This window comes from Mesoplodon mirus (assembly GCF_964341445.2).
Source record: "Mesoplodon mirus genome assembly, chromosome: 4".
Classification (NCBI taxonomy): domain Eukaryota; kingdom Metazoa; phylum Chordata; class Mammalia; order Artiodactyla; family Ziphiidae; genus Mesoplodon; species Mesoplodon mirus.
Genome location: NC_138979.1, coordinates 5219119 through 5240314, shown reverse-complemented (window position 1 = coordinate 5240314; position 21196 = coordinate 5219119). Strand labels below are relative to the sequence as shown.

The 21196-nt window shown below is 44.6% G+C and overlaps 1 protein-coding gene across 1 annotated transcript in view; it reads right to left on the bottom strand.

Annotated features, from left to right (window-relative positions):
• The window catches only part of ST8SIA6 (ST8 alpha-N-acetyl-neuraminide alpha-2,8-sialyltransferase 6), a gene marked incomplete at both ends in the record, with an annotated part of 125475 nt that overhangs the window by 53885 nt on the left and 50394 nt on the right, over window positions 1–21196 (bottom strand). Inside the window, one exon of the mRNA XM_082617064.1 lies at window positions 6996–7085. Coding sequence (XP_082473190.1) covers window positions 6996–7085 — 90 coding nt within the window. The remainder of the gene's footprint in view (window positions 1–6995; window positions 7086–21196) is intronic.

The window sequence follows — 21196 nt, the reverse complement described above, 5'->3', positions numbered from 1 at the left end:
AATATTTTATTTCCCACCTTTTCTTTAACGGGTTGCCTGACTCTGAACAAGGCATAATCCCACTTTTATCGTTAAGGAAATTAGAATTTTTAGAAAAACAAAACTTACACATAAAAAAGTATACAGATTAGAATAATTTAAGAGACTATTCCTTCAAGCTCTTAAATTGTATGATGGTTTATTTCTTATGTATTCTTTGAGGCACAGAATGATGGCTAAACCACCTTTGGATAGACTTGACACAACTACAAAAAAAAAACTTTTCAGAGATTTCTATCATAGCCTCGATGTTAGCTCACCTGCCCCAACTTAAAAGTTTATACGAGCAAACACAGCCACTCCTTTGGTTACCAAGAGATACATCACAAGATATTAAGAACATACCAAGTTGGTATGAATGGCTGTTTTGTGTTAACTTCTTCTTTCTGACCTCAATACCAAGGGAAGGAAGTAGGGCTAGATTTTAAGGGCTAGTCCTTAAAAGCTGACCACAAAAGGCAAGTTAAAGGGTCAGAGATGAAAAGACAGACAAAACTGTGGGTATCTCTTTAAGAAGCAAAGAAAGCACCATAGATTTAAAGCTAGGTGAACAAGTCACACATCACTGTATGACAAGAAAATCCTGTATATGACCACAAATCGTTTTTCCTGACAGACAAGTGAAAACTTAGGAATACTTGCTTTGTTAACAGGCTGTCAAGTGATATGTTCAGAGTCAGGTTTTTTGAAGCCTGATCTGCCATAATTTATACTTCTTCTTTTCAAGCTGCAATTCAGGTCATGCTGTGCTCTCTGAGATAATAAACAGGAAGAACGCTTGGGGCCAGCCTTCAATTCACGTTGCCTTTCATCCTGCAAAACAGAGCCTTCGAACAGACATCTTTAGGATGCCCCATTAAGATGATCCTTTCAGAAGATTCTCTTGTTCTCAGTAATTTTAAATGGTACGGCATGAAGTAGCTCATCAAACATATGCACTCACCAAGCAGTGTATGGTTCAAGCCACACCTAGCCTGTGCAAGCCTGTGTTCCAAACCTTAATTCTGAGAATCTGAATCTTACCAAGAAAAGCTATCTGAACACAAGCAACTTTTTCATGCCCTGGTGATTGCGCAGGAAGTTACAGGGCAGTGGCTTACACTCTGTGCCTAAGAAGAGCTCTAAATATTTCCTTTCACTAGAAGTACTATTTAAACTACTCAAGTGTTCAGAAGATATAAGAGATTGCTGTTGTTTAAGAAAAATGTTTCCTTCCACCTTTAAGGAAGACCTGAAGGGCCTAGAGTCAACAGAATGATGAGAATGGCAGAGCTATTTAATACATATGGCGCGGAAATATCTGGTTGACGTCACTGAATTGGCGCTCTGTTTCCATAGCATAGCTGTTGCTGTAAGCAGCATCCCAGCCAGGCACTACTTCCCCCACGCCAAGCACACACCAGCTCCACTCACATTCTATTGGCCAAGCCCAGTCACATGACCCAAAACATCTAGGTAGGCTAGTTCCAGCCAGTGGAACGTGAACGGAAGTGATGTGTGTCCCCTCCAAGCTGGGTGTGCTTTCTCCATAGCACCCTCTCCTTCAGCAGCAACCCTGGGATCACCTGTTGAAGATGCCTGCATCATAGGATGGAAAGAGCCAGAATCCCTGAGTCAGTACTCAGAGGACAGTTGCCTGACCAGGAAGGAATATCTATACTGAATGCTGCATGAGAGAGAATACAAGACTGTGTTATGACACTGTGTTTGGGGAGATTTTGTTGGAGTAGTTCTTCCACCCTGACCAGGTGGTGGAAACTGAAGAAATATAGATGTACATTTTCTTGGGGTCCAGGATCATCTGGGAAAATGCAAGAGGAACACAGGAAGAACAAGGCACAAGAACAGAGGCAGCAAAACCTAAGATGGGGAGGGATGAGTTCATTTCCTGGATCAGCCCCTCTGAAGTATCTGCTCTTGAAAAACCAGCTCATTGGTCTGAAACAATGTGGACTAAGATGGACAACTTGGATATTCAGATGGTCAACATTTTAAAATGATATACACATAGCACAAAAGATTACAAATAATCTTTGCCGTACTGAAAAATGCAAACTAGCCGTGATAAGATGGCTAGGTAGTATGTTAAAGATGTTTTTAAAATAAACTTATTTATTTATTTATGTCAGCGTTGGGTCTTCGTTGCTGCATGCGGGCTTTCTATAGTTGCGGCGAGCGGGGGCTACTGTACATTGCAGTGCACGGGCTTCTCATTGCAGTGGCTTCTCTTGTTGCAGAGCATGGGCTCTAGGCGCGCGGGCTTCAGTAGTTGTGGCACGTGGGCTCCGTACTTGTGGCTCGCGGGCTTCAGTAGTTGTGGCACGTGAGTTCAGTAGTTGTGGCACAAGGGCTTAGTTGCTCCACGGCACGTGGGATCTTCCTGGACCAAGAATCCGTGTCCCCTGCATTGGCAGGTGGATTCTTAACCACTGCACTTACCAGGGAAGCCCCGGCTAGGTAGCATTTTAGTTCATGATAATATTTTATCTGGGAGACACCTGGTAAAAACGGTTTGGGATGGAGAAACCCAGAGAAACATTCAGGGAGAAAGAATGAGATAGGAAAAAACAGAAAACTTCAGATTCAAAGTAAGAGCCAGAGCCAGAGAAGTGAAAGATAGGTTTCAAAAAGGAGTTGAAGTTTATGGATAATTTTTTAAGAGCTACAAATTAGAGATGGTAGAGGAAATGCTTTGAGGATCTAAGAGGTATATTTATTCATTCATTAGTTTAATCCTACAAATACTTACTGAGCAACGACTATGTGCTGAGCCCTGTGACAGGCACCATGGACAGAACCACAAACTCATAGTCTTGGAGCTCACAGTCTTAAACAGAAAATAAAGAATTGTGATACATGGTACCCCATCCCGATGGTCTTCCCAATGGCAACTGTTTAACTTCCTTTTATTGAACACTGTGGTCAAGACCAGTGGGAGACAGAACCCTGTTTCCCTCCCACTCTAGTGCCCTCCTCCTAAATTCTACTTTAGCATCTGAAATGGACAAATTGGCTGAGGAAAGAGAAGATTCTAACTCTTTAACAGACCATGAAAAAAACAGAGCTAGGGACTTCCCTGGCAGTCCAGTGGTTAAGACTCCACGCTTCCACTGCAGGGGGCGCCAGTTTGCTCCCTGGTCGGGGAATTAAGATCCCACATGCCGCACCGAGGCAAAAAAAAAAAAAAAAAAGAGAGAGAACTAAATCATTATTTCTAAGAAAATGAAATTGCCTTTTATCACCACGCACCGAATAGCTTTCCTGATTGTCCCCTGTACGTCTGTAACAGCAGGGTCGCAGAACGCACGGTTCCGGACAATAGACAATACAACTGAACAAATTAGTCTCCTGAGTGCAAAATAACACTTTCATAACAATGGGTAATTCATGCCTACGTTCTCTAGACCTTTGCCGAACAGAATAACAGTGCAGGCTAATTACACGAGCTGGCTGAAAACTGTGCAGGTCATGAAAAGGCATCCCTCTAAAGAACAGCCGAGAAAAGGTCTTAGCGCCAAATCCAAAACAATAGGAAAAAAGTGAGAGAACAAACATGAGAATATATGCCCAGGCAATCTCATTAGCATGCTGCAGTTAACCATGTTTGTGGATGCCCATAAAAGAGTTGTAAAATTCTCTGCCTTGAAAAACAACATCACCTTCCATGATTAAAGAACCTTCCACCACGTTGGCTCAAGTGCTTTGCTCCAAAGTACAGCTATGGGTCAGGGTTACGTTAAGCACTTTTGTCACTTTGAGGAACAAAGACAGTTCGTATCAGAGAGAGAGAGGTGAAGAGAGTCAGTTGAAACTTTCACCCACTGACTCACATGTCGGGCAAGGGATACAACAGGCTTGTCACAGGGAGTGCGGAGCAAGGACCAATTTTTCCAAGTCCTACTCTCATGAGTGGTGCCACAAGACATCTGGAATTTGAGTCCCTCAGGAAAAGTTTCAGAAAGAGCCCAGCAAACAACAAGCAAAACAATGGCTCAGATATGATCAAAACAGACGTGCGGTGCCATCTATAATGCATGAGCTGCTTTATGTCCACCTCAAAATTCAAAGTATTTATTGTGCAAGAAAAGAAGCGTTTGCACCTGTTAGTTCTGGCCCATCTACCATAAGCCAGGGTCCTGGCAAAAACAGTGGCCTGCTCAAACTGAGTCATTTAGGAAAAGCTTAAAGAAGGCACTTTTCCCAAAGTCCTGGGCTGGATGTAGGAAAATCCAAATACAGTATCAGGGGACCATTAGGAGCTCACCCCTAGGCTGAAGAGTCCAGTGGAGGGAATGAAGTGAAAAAGGAGAGAGAGAGACACTTAACAAAAGTCATGACCTTCATTAAGGATGTAACACCTTCCTTAGGTCAAGGATGTAATTCGCCTGCAGCAACATCACAAGAGAAAAGCTTCTTTTCATTCCTTCCCCTTCCTGATCCATTTCTAGTGCTGTCCTCTGAGTCAAATGCAAAGAAAACCAGTTGACAAAGGAGCCAGGAGCCTATGGATGAAGTCTCTGTAGGTCGGCCTCCCAGGGCAAAGCGGGACACAGACCAAACTGTGGTGAAGGGAGATGAGTGGGTCACATGCAGCAAATGCAAGTACACAGCACAGTGGATTGCTCTAGGACGCTTAGGCCCATCAGTTGGAATTTAAGGAAAAGAAAACAAACATTTCCAGAGGACTATCCATTGTAATAAACTGAGCTAACATACAGGAACATACCGGGTTGGACTGTCAAACCAGATTCACTCAAATCAGAAATCTTACTGGGTAGCAGGCTTTCCCACTAACTTCAAGGATCCAGGCTGTCGGGAGGCTCAGACAAAGCAGAGGCACCTGGGACGCCCACGGTGGCCTCCTCGGTCCCGGCTTCCTGCACTGGACGTGCACCTCCGGCCCAGAAGAGTAGGTGAGGTCTCTAAGTGAGGTCCCTGGGTTCCTTACACAGCAGGAACGTCTAAAGTAGGAAACATTTCCCTGTACACCTAGAGAGCTGGACAGCCCATGTGCTGCTCTGCAGGGAGACCAGGCTCAGGGATCCTGGGTTCCATTTAATATAAGTAATTCCTCAGGCAGGGAGCAGATGCTAGGACATTTCAGTGGTCAACGGTCCCTTCCTCCGGCAAGTATTCTTAGTCTATTACCTGAGGTCTAGTTGAAAGGAGATTAGACCAGGCTGCCTACCGCAGTTTCCTCCCCCCCGCCCCCGGGTCACCCTCCAGGGATGGAAGTACATGGATTATAGGCAGCTTTAACTGCTTCCTCCCATAAACTGTTTTTAACATTAAAAGAGGAAGAGATGTGTGTGCGCACGTGTGTGTGTGTGTGTGTGTGTGTGTGTGAAGAGAGAGAGAGAGAGAGAGAGAGAGAGAGAGAGAGAGAGAGAGAGAGGAGAGGAGAGGAAGACAGAGGAGAGAGACTGATCGCCAGACTGATTATTAGGAAGAAAAAGAGAAGGAAAGGCCGCTGGGTCCCGACTGCCATGAGGCACCTGCTCTCCTCACCCCGCACAACTTTCCAACTCGGTCAGGCAAGCGCGCAGCGACCTGCAACTCTGACGGGTCCCTTCCAGGGAGATTTACAGGTGCCAACCCAGGCCCCGCCATCCCCCCTTCCAGGGACAGCCAAGGCAGCGCCTCTACCATCGGACCCTCAGGCCACGAGTAGCTCTTCCTCGCACGCAGCTCGGAGCTTTTCGAACTCCTTTTCCCCAGTTCAGAGAAGATGGTGCTGGAGACTCTCTGAAGTACAGGCTTGTCAGCAGGTGTGGGAAGCTGGGAGGGAACCACAGCTGGGACTGGGGCGGGGGGGGGTGGTGGTGGTCAAGTGGTGGTCAACCTGTTAACCTTCATGGGGCTGTATGTAAGCAGCTCGATACAGGTGTGTGTTTCTCTAGATTAGGGTCTGGAATGCCATGGGGTTCTCAAAAAGAGTCAGGGCCTAGAAAAGCTGAGCTGGTAAAACTACACAGAATGTCTAGTGAATGTGGATTCAGGGACAGATACATAGAGTCCCCAGTGCCAGGGTCAGACCCTGGTCTGCACTGTTCAGCTCCTCACCATCCCCCTCACCCGATGGAGCTTCTCCAAGCCCAAGGTCATGCCTCCATGTGAAGTCTTTTTTTAAAGATTTTTATTGGAGTGTGGTTGCTTTACACTGTTGTGTTGGCCTCCACTGAACAACAAAATGAATCAGCCAGACACACACAGATATCCCCCCCCATTTGGATTTCCCTCCCATTTAGGTCACCACAGTGCATTAGGTAGAGTTCCCTGTGCTCTACAGTATGTTCCCATCAGTTGTCTACTTGATACACAGTATCAATAGTGTATATGTGTCAATCCCAGTCTCCCAATTCCTCCCACCACCACCCCCTTTCCCCCTTGGTATCCATACATTTGTTCTCTACATCTGTGTCTCTATTTCTGCTTTGCAAATAAGATCATCTATACCATTTTTCTAGATTCCACATATATGCGTTATTGTCTGATATGTGCTTTTCTCGCGAACAGTCGTATTTTCCAAATGATTTCAAAGACGCCATGAAACATTTTTTGACACTTACAAAACACCTATTTTAAAGTTAAATGAGGGCTTCCCTGGTGGCGCAGTGGTTAAGAATCCGCCTGCCAATGCAGGGGACATAGGTTCGAGCCCTGGTCCGGGAAGATCCCACATGCCGCAGAACAACTAAGCCCGTGTGCCACAACTACTGAGCCTACGCTCTAGAGCCCGTGAGCCACAACTACTGAAGCCTGCACGCCTAGAGCCCGTGCTCCGCAACAAGAGAAGCCACCGCAATGAGAAGCCCTCGCACCAAAATGAAGAGTAGCCCCCGCTCACCACAGCTAAAGAAAGCCCACACAGCAAGGAAGACCCAGTGCAACCATAAGTAAATAAATAAAGTTCCATTTAAAAAAAAATTACATTAAATGCAAAGAGTAGAACTTACTTTCTCGTTTTGTTAGATAAAGTCTCCAAGCCGGCTTGCAGATTCTGGCATCTCTCTGTCGGCGGGAGGAACTTCTCGTTCAGATATGTGCTGTTTTGTGAAAGAGATTAAAAAATAGATTGATTTAAAAGGAGAGCTTATGAGATACGGTTAACAAAAAACAGATTTAATTGATAGAGTGGGCCCAACTGAGGTCCCTTTATCGGATTTCTCTGTGGAAAAGGAAATTGATATTTTCACCTACAAAAATGGGTCTAAATTAAAAAAGAAAAAAGTTGACATGATAAAGTCAAACAGAAAAGAACACTCCATGGGGGACTGTATTTTCAGGTTCTCATATTTTGAGGTTAGTATGTACAATGAACAAGTTATTGAATAGTTTTAATCATTGTGTGTGTAAGCAGGCTTTATTTTTAAAAGATGTCTCTGGCTAGGAAGCATGCAGACACAGGAGATCAGTAATTCTCTCCCAAAAGAAGGCAAGATAAATCTGGCCTTTGATTATTACAGTAGCTGTGATATAAGGGTCTGTTGCTATTGTTTTATGAACTTGGAAAAACTGGAGTTGGAACAAAACCAAATCACAAAGCAAGTTAAGGAAATGGGTCATGGAGTCGGGCTGCCTAACGAGCCTTGCGGACACATGTGTGCTACTGGACTGATTGAGGCCTGTTTCTACATCTCTAGTCCTTACCCCATAGTGCTATTGTCATGATATACACACGATAGAGGAAACAATGAAAAGCACCCGGTACCACGCCTACCGCAGTAAATGCTCAAAAAAATATCAACCACCGCTTTCCCTACACTTCAGAAACATGCACACAACTCCAACTTCCTGGTAGTAGTGCATCTATTTAATCACCCTGAAGGTATTTGCTGAGGATCTAATATGTGCTGGGAGCCGGGCACAGGAGACTTAGGATGCAGAGCTTGATAACACAGCACACAGTCCCTTTCCCTAGTGGAGCTTGCAGTCTGGTTAAAGAGAACGATGTATATCAAACAAACCACCACAGGAATGAATACCGAATTCTGATCTGTGGTTATTAGGATCCTGAAGACAGCAGTGGGTGCCATGGAGGAGTGCAGTGGGGAGATGCCTGCATCCTGGGGGCGGGGGGGGGGCCTCTGAGAAAGTGTCATTTGGGTGGAGATCCCCAGGGTGATCCAAGGGCGTTACTTTGGGAAGAGGGGGGAACATTCCAGATAGAGGGGAAAGCAGGTGCAAAGGCCCCAGAATGTTTGAGGAGCTGAAAGAAGGCCGGTGGGGCTCAAGGGTGTCTGGAGCAGAAAGTAGGGGCCAGAGCACACAGGCCTGGTGAACCAGGTTTAGAATGGACCCTAAGGACACAGGGAGCAATAGGTTAGGGGTGAGGAGTGATGGATGGGCCTGGCCTCATCTGTGTTTTAAGTGGTTGACTGAGAAATGAAACGAGAGGAAGCAGGACTACAGAAAAGGTGGGAAAGTTAGGAGGCTTCTGCAGGGCTCCAGGAGAGAGAGGACGGCAACGTGCTTTGCCAGCCAGGATGGAACAGACTATGACGTGCTCAGAGACATCACCCAACGGCAGTTGCTCTGCATCACACAGGTCTGTTTCTTACTCACGAAATGCCCACTAGACACTGGGTAGCTCTCTAGGGCGGCCGTGCTCCCTGCGACCTAGGAATACTGCGTACTGCACGCTTGGGGCACCTTCCTTTCAACGACCCACTTCCATGATCGCTGTGGCAGGAGAAGAAAGTGCTGGAAGGTTTTACTCTGTATCCGGATGCTTCAGCCTGGCCAGAACTAGCTGCATGCCCGACCTGACTGCACAGTGGTTGTCAGAAAAAGGCAATCATCCGCTGTGCCCAGAGAAAGAGGCGACCAGGATCCGAGAGTGGACCAGAGCCCACATCCACTTGCCCACTGGCACAAGAGAGGCTGACAGATCTGAGATCTATTCTGGAGGTAAAACTGACAGGACTTCATAATAAGTTGGATATGGGAGGTGAGGTAGCACGAGGTATCAAGATAAAGATACAAACGAGAGAGATTCCTAATTAATCCTGCAGAAGTGCTGCCTAAGAAGATGGCACAAAATACCTATGGGCTCACAAAATCCCTCTTTATCTTGTTTTGTTGGCTGCATGGAGTCTTTGTTACTGTGCACAGGTTTTCTCTAGTTGCGGCGAACGGGGGCTACTCTTCGTTGCAGTGAGTGGGCTTCTCACGGCCGTGGCTTCTCTTGTTGCGGAGCACGGGCTCTAGGCACGCAGGCTTCAGTAGCTGTGGCACGTAGGCTCAGTAGTTGTGGCTAGCGGGCTCTAGAGCGCAGGCTCAGTAGTTGTGGCGCACGGGCTTAGTTGCTCCGCGGCATGTGGGATCTTCCCAGACCAGGGCTCAAACCCGTGTTCCCTGCATTGGCAGGCGGATTCTTAACCTCTGCGCCACCAGGGAAGTCCCTCCCTCTTTATCTTGATACGATTTTCTCCCCCTCCCCACTTCCTTCCTCCTTCCATCTACGTGCCTCACCTTCTGTGCTTTCTGAATGTATTACCGTACTTTCCAAGGATTTGTTTATTTCTAATTTGCTGTGTATTTTATTCAGGCAGCGCCGTTAATGAAGTGAATTACTGAGCCATCAGTGCTTTGAATTCTGATGGCTTCGCAAGACTGAATTTGTGAAACTGTGACAAACAGGCACCCAGGGTTCGGTGTCAGAGCACTTTCCTTAAATCGGAGAGTATCCTTGTTAATAAAAAGTCCAAACAGCTTTGCCCAACTGAAATCACAGAAGGCCCATGGAAAGCACATGAGGGTACCTGCGGGGAAGTGGAGGTGAGAGAATGAAGAATGAAGCCTGAGGGACAAAAGGGGCCTTAGGTGTCAGCCAGCAGGGCCAACCTTGAATCTGGGCTCCACTCTCTGACCTTGGCCTTTAAATCCAAGAGTTTCCTTTTTAAATCTTTACTCAATAAGGTAGTTTATAGGGATGCTGCAGATTAAATGTTTGTGTCCCCCCAAAATTCATATGTTGAAACCCTTGCCCCCAAGGTGATGGTATTACGAGTTGGGGCTCTGGGAGGTGATGAAGTCATGAGGAGGGGGTGATCATGAATGGGATGAGTGCCCTTATAAAATTGGCCCAAGAGGGCTTCCTGGTCCCCTTCTGCCTTGTGAGGTTACAATGAGAGGATGGCTGTCTATGGGAAAGTGGGCTCTCCAGACACCAGATCTGTACATGCTATGATCTTGGACCTCTAGCCTCCAGAACTGTGAGAAATTAATTTCTGGTATTTATAAGCCACCCGGTCCAGGTCTAGTAGCCTGAATGGACCAAGACAAGGGATTACATGGGATGGGTATAAAAACAGCTGATACACGAAAGTTACTAAATAAATGTTGTGTTCTTGTTCTCCTAAATGCATTCTGTGTTGTTTCCTCAGTTGTTGTTATTACAATAGGGGACGGTATGGTAATACTTCTCCCACCCACAGAAGTCATTTCACAGTAAAAGGAACAGAAAGGGGAGGCCCTTGAGTTCTCTCTCTCCTGCCCCCTTTTCATTCAAAGGATCTTCCTAGTTTTCTTCCTTTTCATCTAATGTCATTAAAATCTTCCTAGGAAAACGCTAAAATACTGACCTGTGGAACCCATAAACTTCAAATGTTTGTCTACATTAGGCATCTGGCCAATAGGGCCCCTTTCATTGCCTCTTAGACAAGACTCCTAGCTCACGCTGTTTTCAACAATGTTTGTTATTCAAAGTGACAGAAATACAAATTAACAATATAACCGCCATGTTTTAAGATGCTTGAAGACCTGACACTGTAAGAGATGCCAGGACCCGTGGAGAAGTGGAAGGCATTAGACCTTCCAGGGAGAGGGCTAAACCATCAGTCCATTGTGGGAATAAGTGAGAATTAGATGTTCCTTAGATCTGAGCTCATGAGGAGAACCACAAGGGAGTTACTTGCTCTTGAGACAGGAAAAGAGGAAACCTTCCCAGGTCTGAGTTGACAGAGGTCATGATCCTATTTGAGAAGATGGCATCCACCACAGATGAAGACATTAGAATAAATTCTCCTCAACTTCTGATTTGGGGACATCTCTCAGACAAGGCAAAGGGGACAGAGAGAAATACAGAGAGATGAAAGTAGGAAATCCAAAGACCTGGGGTCACAAGTACCCTGGCAGAAGATGAGATGGCTACAAGTCGTGTGGGCTGATTTATAACCCGAGGACGGATGACTGGGGACCAGGTTGGAATGGCCCATCCAAAAGGACTGGATATTCAGGGAGAACTTGAAATGGTAAAGGAAGCAGCAGAGAAAGCACATCAGAGCCTGCTGCTGCCAGGGATCTCACATGTAGGTAGAAGTCTAGGACATGAACGGAGAGGGACCCCTGCCCCCCACAAACTAACTCAATTTGGCGGTCTGAGCATTTGGGTCTGGGAGACAAAAAAACCCTCTAAGAACCAAAATCTCTGGGGCCAGACTCTCATGGGTTCAAAATAAGATAATAGATAATTATCTATTATAAAGATAATAATTATCTTTCCATCAACTGATAGTTTTTTTTTTAATTTCAATTTGCTGGTGAAAGCCATTTTAAAGAACTTCTTACCAGAATTAGCCAAAGAAGAGAAAAGAATCAGCCTACCTACAATCTGCCAAATATATAGTGGAGAGAGCCCCCCAGGACAAGTCATGGAGGGACAGTGGCCATCCTCCTGGAGATCTGCTAGAACCTGATGAACCAAGTTAGTGCTTGAGGCATCCCAGACCAGAGAGCTGAGATGGCTCTAACTGCCCTGCCAATGTCTCTTTAATTGCTCCATTACAAGATCACAATCTCTGCTTGCACGTCACTAGACAAGATTGCTTGTCTGCTCATTTGTAGCATGGGAAGCATCTCACCAGCATGCCCAAGTTCCTGCTCCTTCAACATTCTCTCACATCCACCTTGCAAATCTGCCATAATGGAGCAATACAGCCTCTGGCCTAATGCATTCCTATACCTGCCCCCTGAGGACTGCTGGGAACAAAATCACCCAGGTAGGTGGGTTGGTGCCTTGATAAATTCATGGTGTCCAGTACGCTAGGCCCTTTCCCTTCTGCTCCATCCTCATGGTCCCTGAGGTGGGTGGTCCTGCATACACATTTGATCGTGTCATTTCCCTTCCGTGTCCCCCCCTCAGCCTCAGAGGGACACACAGAGCCATCCAGGACCTGGCCCTTGACCGTAATTCCAGTCTCATCTTTTACTGACAGTTTGCTAACCATTAAATGGTACAAATTCCTTTTTCCATTCCTTGCGAGTCTTAGATTATGGATTTTGATTGCTTTTATTATTTAATTATAGGATTTATTTTTTTGGTACCGGCAACCAAGCCTTCAAGCACGTTTTCATCACTTCAGTATGTCACGGGGGAAAAAAATCTTTAATAAGATTAGGGGAAAGATACACAAAAAATAAGCATTTCTGCTATCATTGTTATCTATGTGGCTGATCTGAAATTCTATCTTCATAAGTCAGACTTGAGTTGAAAACCAACTGGCAAGATTTCACAATATAGCAAGAAGCTTAGAGACTACAATGGGTACTGAAAACTAATGAGGCTCTGAAAATGCAAAGAATATCTCTTAACCAGAACAAGTGATTCAGTCCCTACAAAGTAATGTCATCATTATTTAGTTGGTATCCACAAGGTCCACTAAAATACAGAGTTAATGACTTTTAATTAATGCAATATGCATTCAGTCCCTGGACAAATAAAACATCCCAAAGAATAATTTGCGTGTAAGTGACTGAGGAGTGTCAAGAACATCCAAATTCTTTTTTTTTAAATTAATTTATTTATTCTTGACTGTGTTGGGTCTTAGTTGTGGCACGCGGGCTCTTTGTTGCGGCGCATGGGCTCCTCTCTAGTTGTGGCTCAGGGGCTCAGTAGCCCTGTGGCATGTGGGATCTCAGTTCCCTGACCAGGGATTGAACCCATGTCCACTGCATTGGAAGGTGGATTCTTAACCACTGGACCACCAGGGAAGTCCCAAGTTCTTGGGACATCCAAATTCTATTTACAGTGGCCAGAAAGGGGGCAAAAACTGAGTTGTGAATCTAAATCAAAAGCTTAAAACAGAATCAACTTTATTCTCTCTGAAGAAACAATTTTTAACAGATGGGGAACACAGCCTAAAAATGGAAAGTCCAAAGAATAGGAATTGTTCTATCTACGTACCTTGCACACTCCTTCCCCGTTCCTGGGAAGAGATGCTGATGAGCCAGGAGTGCGTCCTGACCATCAGCAGAAATCCCCCTGTCCACTGGTGTGACAACTGACCTGCCAGCTCTAGGACAGAGGGGACAGAGGCCAACTGTGCTCACTTCAAGCTCATCAAGCAAACACCTAATTATCATGTGCACCCCATGCCATGCAAGTTCCCCGAGGGAGAAAGGCAAGCATCCCAGTCTACCGGGAGAGTTGATTACTCTTTTTAACTGACAAATTAATATTCTGGTTTATGAGTGTGGTGAACACAAGTCTGCCTTTGAAATCAGACCCAAGAACTGACGAAATCAAGTCTTGGTGTCTACAGAGATGAGGGGAAGACCCTGGCCAACCTCTTTGTTCAGTCACTCACCAGGCATCTGTGCCACAGAGAACTATGGCTACTGGAGAAAGGACGGGGACAAAACCGTGTCCCTGTCACCTTGGAGCAAAGAGTCTGGTGCAGAGGACAGACAAGGAAGCACACGCTTACCATGCTGAGTCTGCAGAATGGATGCTGGCTATTTCCCACCATCACGTTACTTTCAAGAAACCATGAATCTGTGTTTTGGTGGATATCATTTAATTCAAAATATTAAGAACTGCTTTGAAAATGGCTACATTAGAATTTCACTTCCTTATACATGAACACTGCAGCCACCTTAACTTGCAGAAATTTCTACAAATAATCTCTGCTAACTTGGTTTTTCACCTTGACTTTTACCTGTCTTTGGTTACCTTTGACAACGATTAATTAACTAACTCTCTTACTAAATCAGTTACCCTACGGTATTCTGGTTCCTCCACCACTGTTGATAGTTTTCAAAAATGGACAGTCATTCGGCTTCCCTGGTGGTGAAGTGGTTGAGAGTCCGCCTGCCGATGCAGGGGACACGGGTTTGTGCCCCGGTCCGGGAGGATCCCACATGCCGCGGAGCAGCTGGGCCCGTGAGCCATGGCCGCTGGGCCCACGCGTCCAGAGCCTGTGCTCCGCAACGGGAGAGGCAACAACAGTGAGAGGCCCACGTACCGCAAAAAAAAAAAAAAAAAAAAAAAAAGGACAATCATAAATATCATACAGATATGAAACGAACATGCATTAAAGATTTTCTTTTATTCCCCATAAGGGAACCAGTTCAAAGCAGAAGCCACAGAACACACAGACTTATAGATCAGTACTGAAATGAATGTGCAAATAGAAGGAAGTCCATTGGACTGCTACCAGATAGGATGTAATTTGCATATTGAGAGATAAGAATTATTTTGTGTTGCTCTGAGCTAACTACATCTTGCAGAGCTGTAAAACTGTTCCCAGGAGGATCAGTATCAGCTAACTCAGAGGTGTGTGATCTGAACAATGCCAATGTATCCACTGAAGCACACAACTTCCCATTAACAGTACCACTGCCTACCACTATAAAGTTAAAAGAAGGATCAAGAGTAGGGAACCTAAAAGACTTTCACTCCATCTAACTTGCAGTCTCCTCCAGTCCACAGCTTGCCCAAGGGGAACAGGTGGATCTGGTTTAGGTATAAGTCCTCTGAGGCACACAGGGAGCACCGCCTTACCTAAGCAGGTTGAAGTAAGGGTTACCAGAAGGACAAGTCTGATATGGAGAATGATTTTTTTTTTTCTTTTTGCAGTACAGGGGCCTCTCACTGTTGTGGCCTCTCCCGTTGTGGAGCACAGGCTCCGGACGCGCAGGCTCAGCAGCCATGACTCACAGGCCCAGCCGCTCCGCGGCATGTGGGATCTTCCCGGACCGGGGCACGAACCCGTATCCCCTGCATCGGCAGGCGGACTCCCAACCACTGCGCCACCAGGGAGGCCCATAGAGACTGATTTAAACTTCAAGTCCAGATGGGCAAGAGGAGGGTCAAAGTAGAGGTAAAATAAAATAGGAGCAGACTGAGAACAAATGGAAGAAAACAAGTGACTAGCACTGGACCATTCGTGCTTCTTTTCACTGGTCCTTAAGTGTGAGATCCTTGGGGCCTTGAGATCAACTCAAAAGTGTAGACAGGATGGAACTGCTCTCAGTACAGTGTTTCTAAGTCTTTTAAAACCCACCTCTAACAATATTTTCTTACTTGATACAGCCAAGATTATTCTGACCTTTCTTTAATGTGCTTTGCATTTGCAAACTTTGGATAAACTGAGTATATTTTTGGTACTAATAACCAGATTCTTTGATGCAAAAATTCTGACATGCTTTCCTGGTTAAGCATGAAGGTGATAACAGCAACATCCACTGGACGGTCATCACGCGCTATGTATTGCTGTCAACTTGATTCATGTGTCATACACTCCTCACAACGAATATACAAGGTAGGGACTGTGCCCATTTTATAGCTGAGAGAAATAAGACACTGGAAGATTAAAGAACATACGTAAGGTCACTCTGTTAGAACTGGAGTACAGTTTTGAACCCAGACACCACGTGTCTGTGTTCTTAGGCACTGTGCTATTCCACCTCCCCTTATAGGGAAACATTTGTTCTTCAGTGGAGAGCTGTTCATTGTCTACAGCACTCGCCACTCCAGGTTACCTGATTCTGAGTCTACAGGAACTGACAAATGGTCTCTCCTTGACCAAACTCTAGTCAAGCTCCTCTGAGGTCTTTTTCAACTAGGACCCATTTGTGGGCATGTCCTTAAGAGACCAGTTTTAACAAGAACCCTGCTAAGTCAGCTCATCCAGAATCCCCCATCCTCCAGGTGGGATCACCCTTGCTATCTGACCCAACTCCTCATCCTCCACCATCCCCCAGGCCATACCCAATCACCCTGGTCTGCCTTTGGCAAGATTCCTCGCAGGCTGGTTTGGCGAGAATCATCCCTTACCCCTTGATGTTCCCTCCACTGACCCCCACCTGCTCCTTGGCTATAGATTCCCACATTTCCTGTTGGATTCAGAGTTGAGTCCCATCTCTCTCCCCTACAGCAGAACTCCACTGCAGGAGTCCCTACACCCATCGCAGTGGTGCTGCATAACATCTGCCTCGCCTGCCCGTCCGTTAACAGAGCTATCTTGCAATCCTATGTATTGAAGCTAAGTGATAGCAACAGAAGACGAGTCTTGTCTACGGGCAAATGGGTTATGTCCAGGGGAGAGACAACCCTTCCCCACAGTGGGAGAATCTTTGTCTCCCTTGCCATGTTCATCTCAATATTCCTGACCAATAAATGCATCTTGTTCCTTTGAACGGGCTGTCACCCCTTACCCGCTTCCTCAGTGATGAGTTAAATAAAAATTTTAAAAGTGTTCATTTTCATATCTGTATGAGAGCCACGATTTTACCTTTTAATTAAAATTATCTTTTAACACTCTGAATGAGCGTGCTGGATGCATTTGCAAATTGAATAAACACTACCTGATAAAGAGGACAAACTTTGGTGGCAAACATCACAGCTCAGATGCCTACTCTGCTACACACTCGATGCTTGGCCCCTTAAAAATTATTTAGCCCCTCTATGCTTTCAGCTTTGTGTGCAGAATGGGGGTGATACTATCTCTTTGACAGATCTGATGCAAAGTTTGTAACTGATAATGCATGAAGAACGCTCAGCACGGTGACTGGAACAGAGAGCCCAGTTAGGCAGTGCTCAGCAGGAGTGCTCAAGGTGGCCGTCAAGATCACGGAACGCCTCTTGAAGCAGTGCTTCTCAAACTGCAACGTGCCCATGAGTCACCCAGGAAATTTACTAAAATGCAGCTCTGGGATGGGGCCTGATAGTCTGCATTTCTAACCGGCTCCCAGGTGACGCCCACCCTGCCGGACTGAGGATCGCACTTTGACAAAGCATGATAAGCCTCCTGGATCAAGTTCATCTGCTCTGATAGATTTTTCGTAATAGTCTAGAGTAAGACTTCCAAGAAATGTGGGCCTGTCCTATGGCCAGAAGCATGAGTGGGGAGAAGCAATGAAACACTTGACAGAACCACAAGAGTAAAATGAGCTAAGTTACCATGTCACTAAGGAAGAGGCGTTTTTCTTTTTCAGAGGAAGAGCTCAACCAAGGAAATATTGTAAGAGGAGACATACGGTACTGAGAATATTTAACATAATTGCTTTCCTGAGTGGGACCCAGCGTTCACCCTCTCAGGAGCTCTGCTACAGAGAACACACACCCACCATCCCTAACACCTTCACTCAGGCTTAACCAGCCCGTCAAACACACCGCTCCAACAGGCATTATTCAAGCCAACTGGATGTAGCTGGAGGATGCAATGTCTTCTAAAAAAAGGCCAATGGACATGTGTTGGAAACATCTCTAAAATGTCCATAAAATCCACATTTAAGTGTCCATGTCAGCTATGCAACCACAGTCACGAAGTTCCTTGTCCCAACCAAAAAACAAATGAGGAAATTCCTCTGGCAACTAAATGTCTCTTCAATAAAACTGGGAGAAGTGAATTCTGAGATAAGACCTTTAATGAGAAAATAACTTTTATTTACATTCCGTACTGACTCTCTGGTGCTGTGTGAGACGGCACTTGATAATTTAAAAATACTTAAATATTAGAACCATAACCACTGTTACAAGTTTAGCCATCAAAGGGCAAAAACCCTCTTATAACGTGTAAGTTCATAGCTCATTTTAATATATTCATATTTCATACTCATTTTCAGGAAAGCATTAGTGCAACCGAGCAGGACCCTGCAGGGCCCTCCTGGGTACAAAAGCCCTTCCTTGTCCCTCCTCCCCATTACTGGTTTGTAGAAAAAGGCTTTAGTCTCCTAGGTCTTCCCTGCGTTCCAAAAAGCAGGCACAAGCGGTGACTAATTAGGAAAGTGAGCGAACACAGAAACAAAGGAAGAGCAGTTGAACAAGAAAAGTCATGACAAGAGTTCAGTGATAAAACAGAGTCCTAATTCCTCCTCAAGGGATATGCATAATAATCTGATGCATATCTTTGTGGGCTTCTTCAGGAACCTCTCCCCCACCCAGGTGGAGGATGGTGACTACATGCTGACCACAAGCACTAGACCCCAGACTGGCTAGAGCCAGAAGGTCGATGACTGAGATTTTGGAAACATCACCCTGTTACCTCACCACCAACCAATCAGAAGAGAGTCATGCACCCTGCAGCCCTCCCCCAAAACGTTACATTTAAAAACTATTCCCTGAAAGCCATCAGGGAGCTCAGGTCTTTTAAGCATTATCTGCCCGTTCTCCTTGCTGGGCCCTGCAATAAACGCTGTATTTTCCTTCACCACAACCCAGTCTCAGTGGATTGGCTTTGCTGCATGGCTGGTGAGGAGACCCAAGTTTGGTTTGGTAACATTAGGGTCAAACACTGGGGACCTCATGTAGAAAACTGAATGGAATCTTCTTTAAAATAACAAAATGAACAAAGTTTAATAGGGTGGTACAATGGTTTCTGATCAGCAGAGCAAGGAAAATTTGAAGCAATGAAAACTGATGCCAAGACTGGACTCCAGTATGGAGAAGCTGCCCAGTCAGTGTGGAGACTCCAGGGAAATATATGCTACCAAAACAGAAATCCTCCAAAGGCTAGATGCTGAACGCATCTGATCAGCGAGCAAAATCTTAACTGACTGATCTAATCAAAACTGGTGGGTCTTACAAAAGGCTGTTTGGGCTTACTTGTGGAATTCAGGTTAGTGTCATCAGAATGAAAACCAGTGCAAAAAATCTTTCAGAAATCATGTCCAAACATTTGGCGGCACCTGAAATATGAAATAAAATTATGAGAAGAGTATGTCATAATAAAACAAAAATAGCAAGTGGAACGTCATCTCACTGTGGCAATTTTATAAATGTGAAACGAGGCTGGCCTTATCACAGAATAATGATGCTTTTTGAAATTCTGAAATGGAAAGAGGGGAACAGCTTCATTCAGTCAACACAAAGCTCACCGGAACCTTGCTGTCAATAAAGATTTTTTTCTGTGACCCACGTTGTGTAAGGCAATGACGAAAAAACTATATACTAAGGGAGTCTCCTGCACTGTTGGTGGGAATGTACATTGGTGCAGCCACTATGGAGAACAGTATGGAGGTTCCTTAGAAAACTAAAAATAGAACTACCATATGACCCAGCAATCCCACTACTGAGCATATACCCAGAGAAAACTGTAATTCAGAAAGAGTCATGCACCCCAATGTTCACTGCAACACTATTTACAATAGCCAGGACATGGAAGCAACCGAAGTGTCCATCAACAGAGGAATGGATAAAGAAGATGTGGCACATATATACAATGGAATATTACTCAGCCATAAAAAGGAATGAAATTGGGTCATTTGTAAAGACATGGATGGACCTAGAGACTGTCATACAGAGTGAAGTAAGTCAGAAGGAGAAAAATACTGTACATTAATGCTTCTATGTGGAATATAGAAACATAGTACGGATGAACTTATTTGCAAAGCAGAAATAGAGACACAGCTGTAGAGAACAAACTTATGGATACCAAGGGGGGAAGGAGGGGGTGAGATGAATTGGGAGACTGGGATTGACATTTATACACTACTATGTATACAATAGATAACTAATGAGAACCTACTGTATAGCACAGAGAACTCTACTCAATGCTCTGTGACCTAAATGGGAAGGAAATCCAAAAAAAGACAGGATATATGTATACATTTAGCTGATTCACTTTGCTGTACAGCAGAAACTAACACAACACTGTAAAGCAACAATATTCCAATAAAAATTAATTAAAAAATTAAAGTACCCATTTTGCTGGTTAGGATTTGAGGTAAACAGACATGAAAAGTGCAATAAAGACAGACATCTTGTTGAGAAGTGAAGTTCTGGCTGAAGAGATGAATAGTTAGAATCTTCAAATATAGATTATCAAGCTTTACAAGGGTTACTGTGTTGAATTCTATTTGACCTTTAATCTCAAGTGCCATTAAAAGCAACATAAGCAAAAAAAGAATGTTGGAATCTCCACCTCATGTGCTGACTCACTATTTATACTTTTTATTTGATCTTCTAAAGCTCCCTTTGTTCTCATAAAAAAAAAACTATAAACTAGAATTTGTTCAAAAAGCAACCTCCAGAATTTTCCCTTGATTCCCTGTGACACATTTCTATGTCTGCCTTTGACGTGATTGTGTCTTCCTTACCTATTAGTAGCTCCCTAATAAATCTGAGCAAATGGATGAATGAATAAATGATCAATGAACCTGAGATACTTGAAGATTATAACTTATCCAGGGAAAAAGAGATTCCAGAGCTGATCAGACTGAAAAGTAAAATAAAATTCTAGGAAAATAAAAGTCAACAGGAAGAATGAGAACCAAAAGGATCTTCAGATTAACCCCCAGATAATTATAAGATGTAATTAACCAGAAGAACCCAGTCTCTGTTCATTCTCTTTAACTGAGATTTTACTGCAGTTAAAATGATGTCAAAATGCTCTCATTAATAATGGATAAAAGTGTCAGAGAACTGGCTCACCAAATTTACTGTGTTTAGGTAAGTCATACTTAGGAAGGGTTATGAGAGTGTCCTAGGAGACCGATCCATCTCAAAATGGAGCAATATAACAGATGAAATTCAACAAGGAAACAGCACAACGTAATAATCCTTGAAAAGAGGAAATACAATTACTCAAATGAGGTGTTGGGTTCTGAGCAGTGCAGTCGATCAAGTCTCATTTCACGAAACTCAGGAGCAATACTCAACAAAATTGAACTCTTGATTACATTACAGTGTATTAATCTCATATCGGCATATTCACAATTTCCCAGCTGATAAAATGTCCTGCTGTTATTTTACTGGAGATTTGGAATAATCCGAATCCTGTTAAGTCAGAGCTATGGGGTCTGGTTCTGGATTTTCTGCAACTTAGCAGGGCTCACGCTGTGTGTCTTTTTTTGTCACGGGGCTGCTTTCCTGCAACATCTCATGTCCCCCCTTACACACCTTCCCCCTGCAGGATAGTCCTTCTCGCTCGGC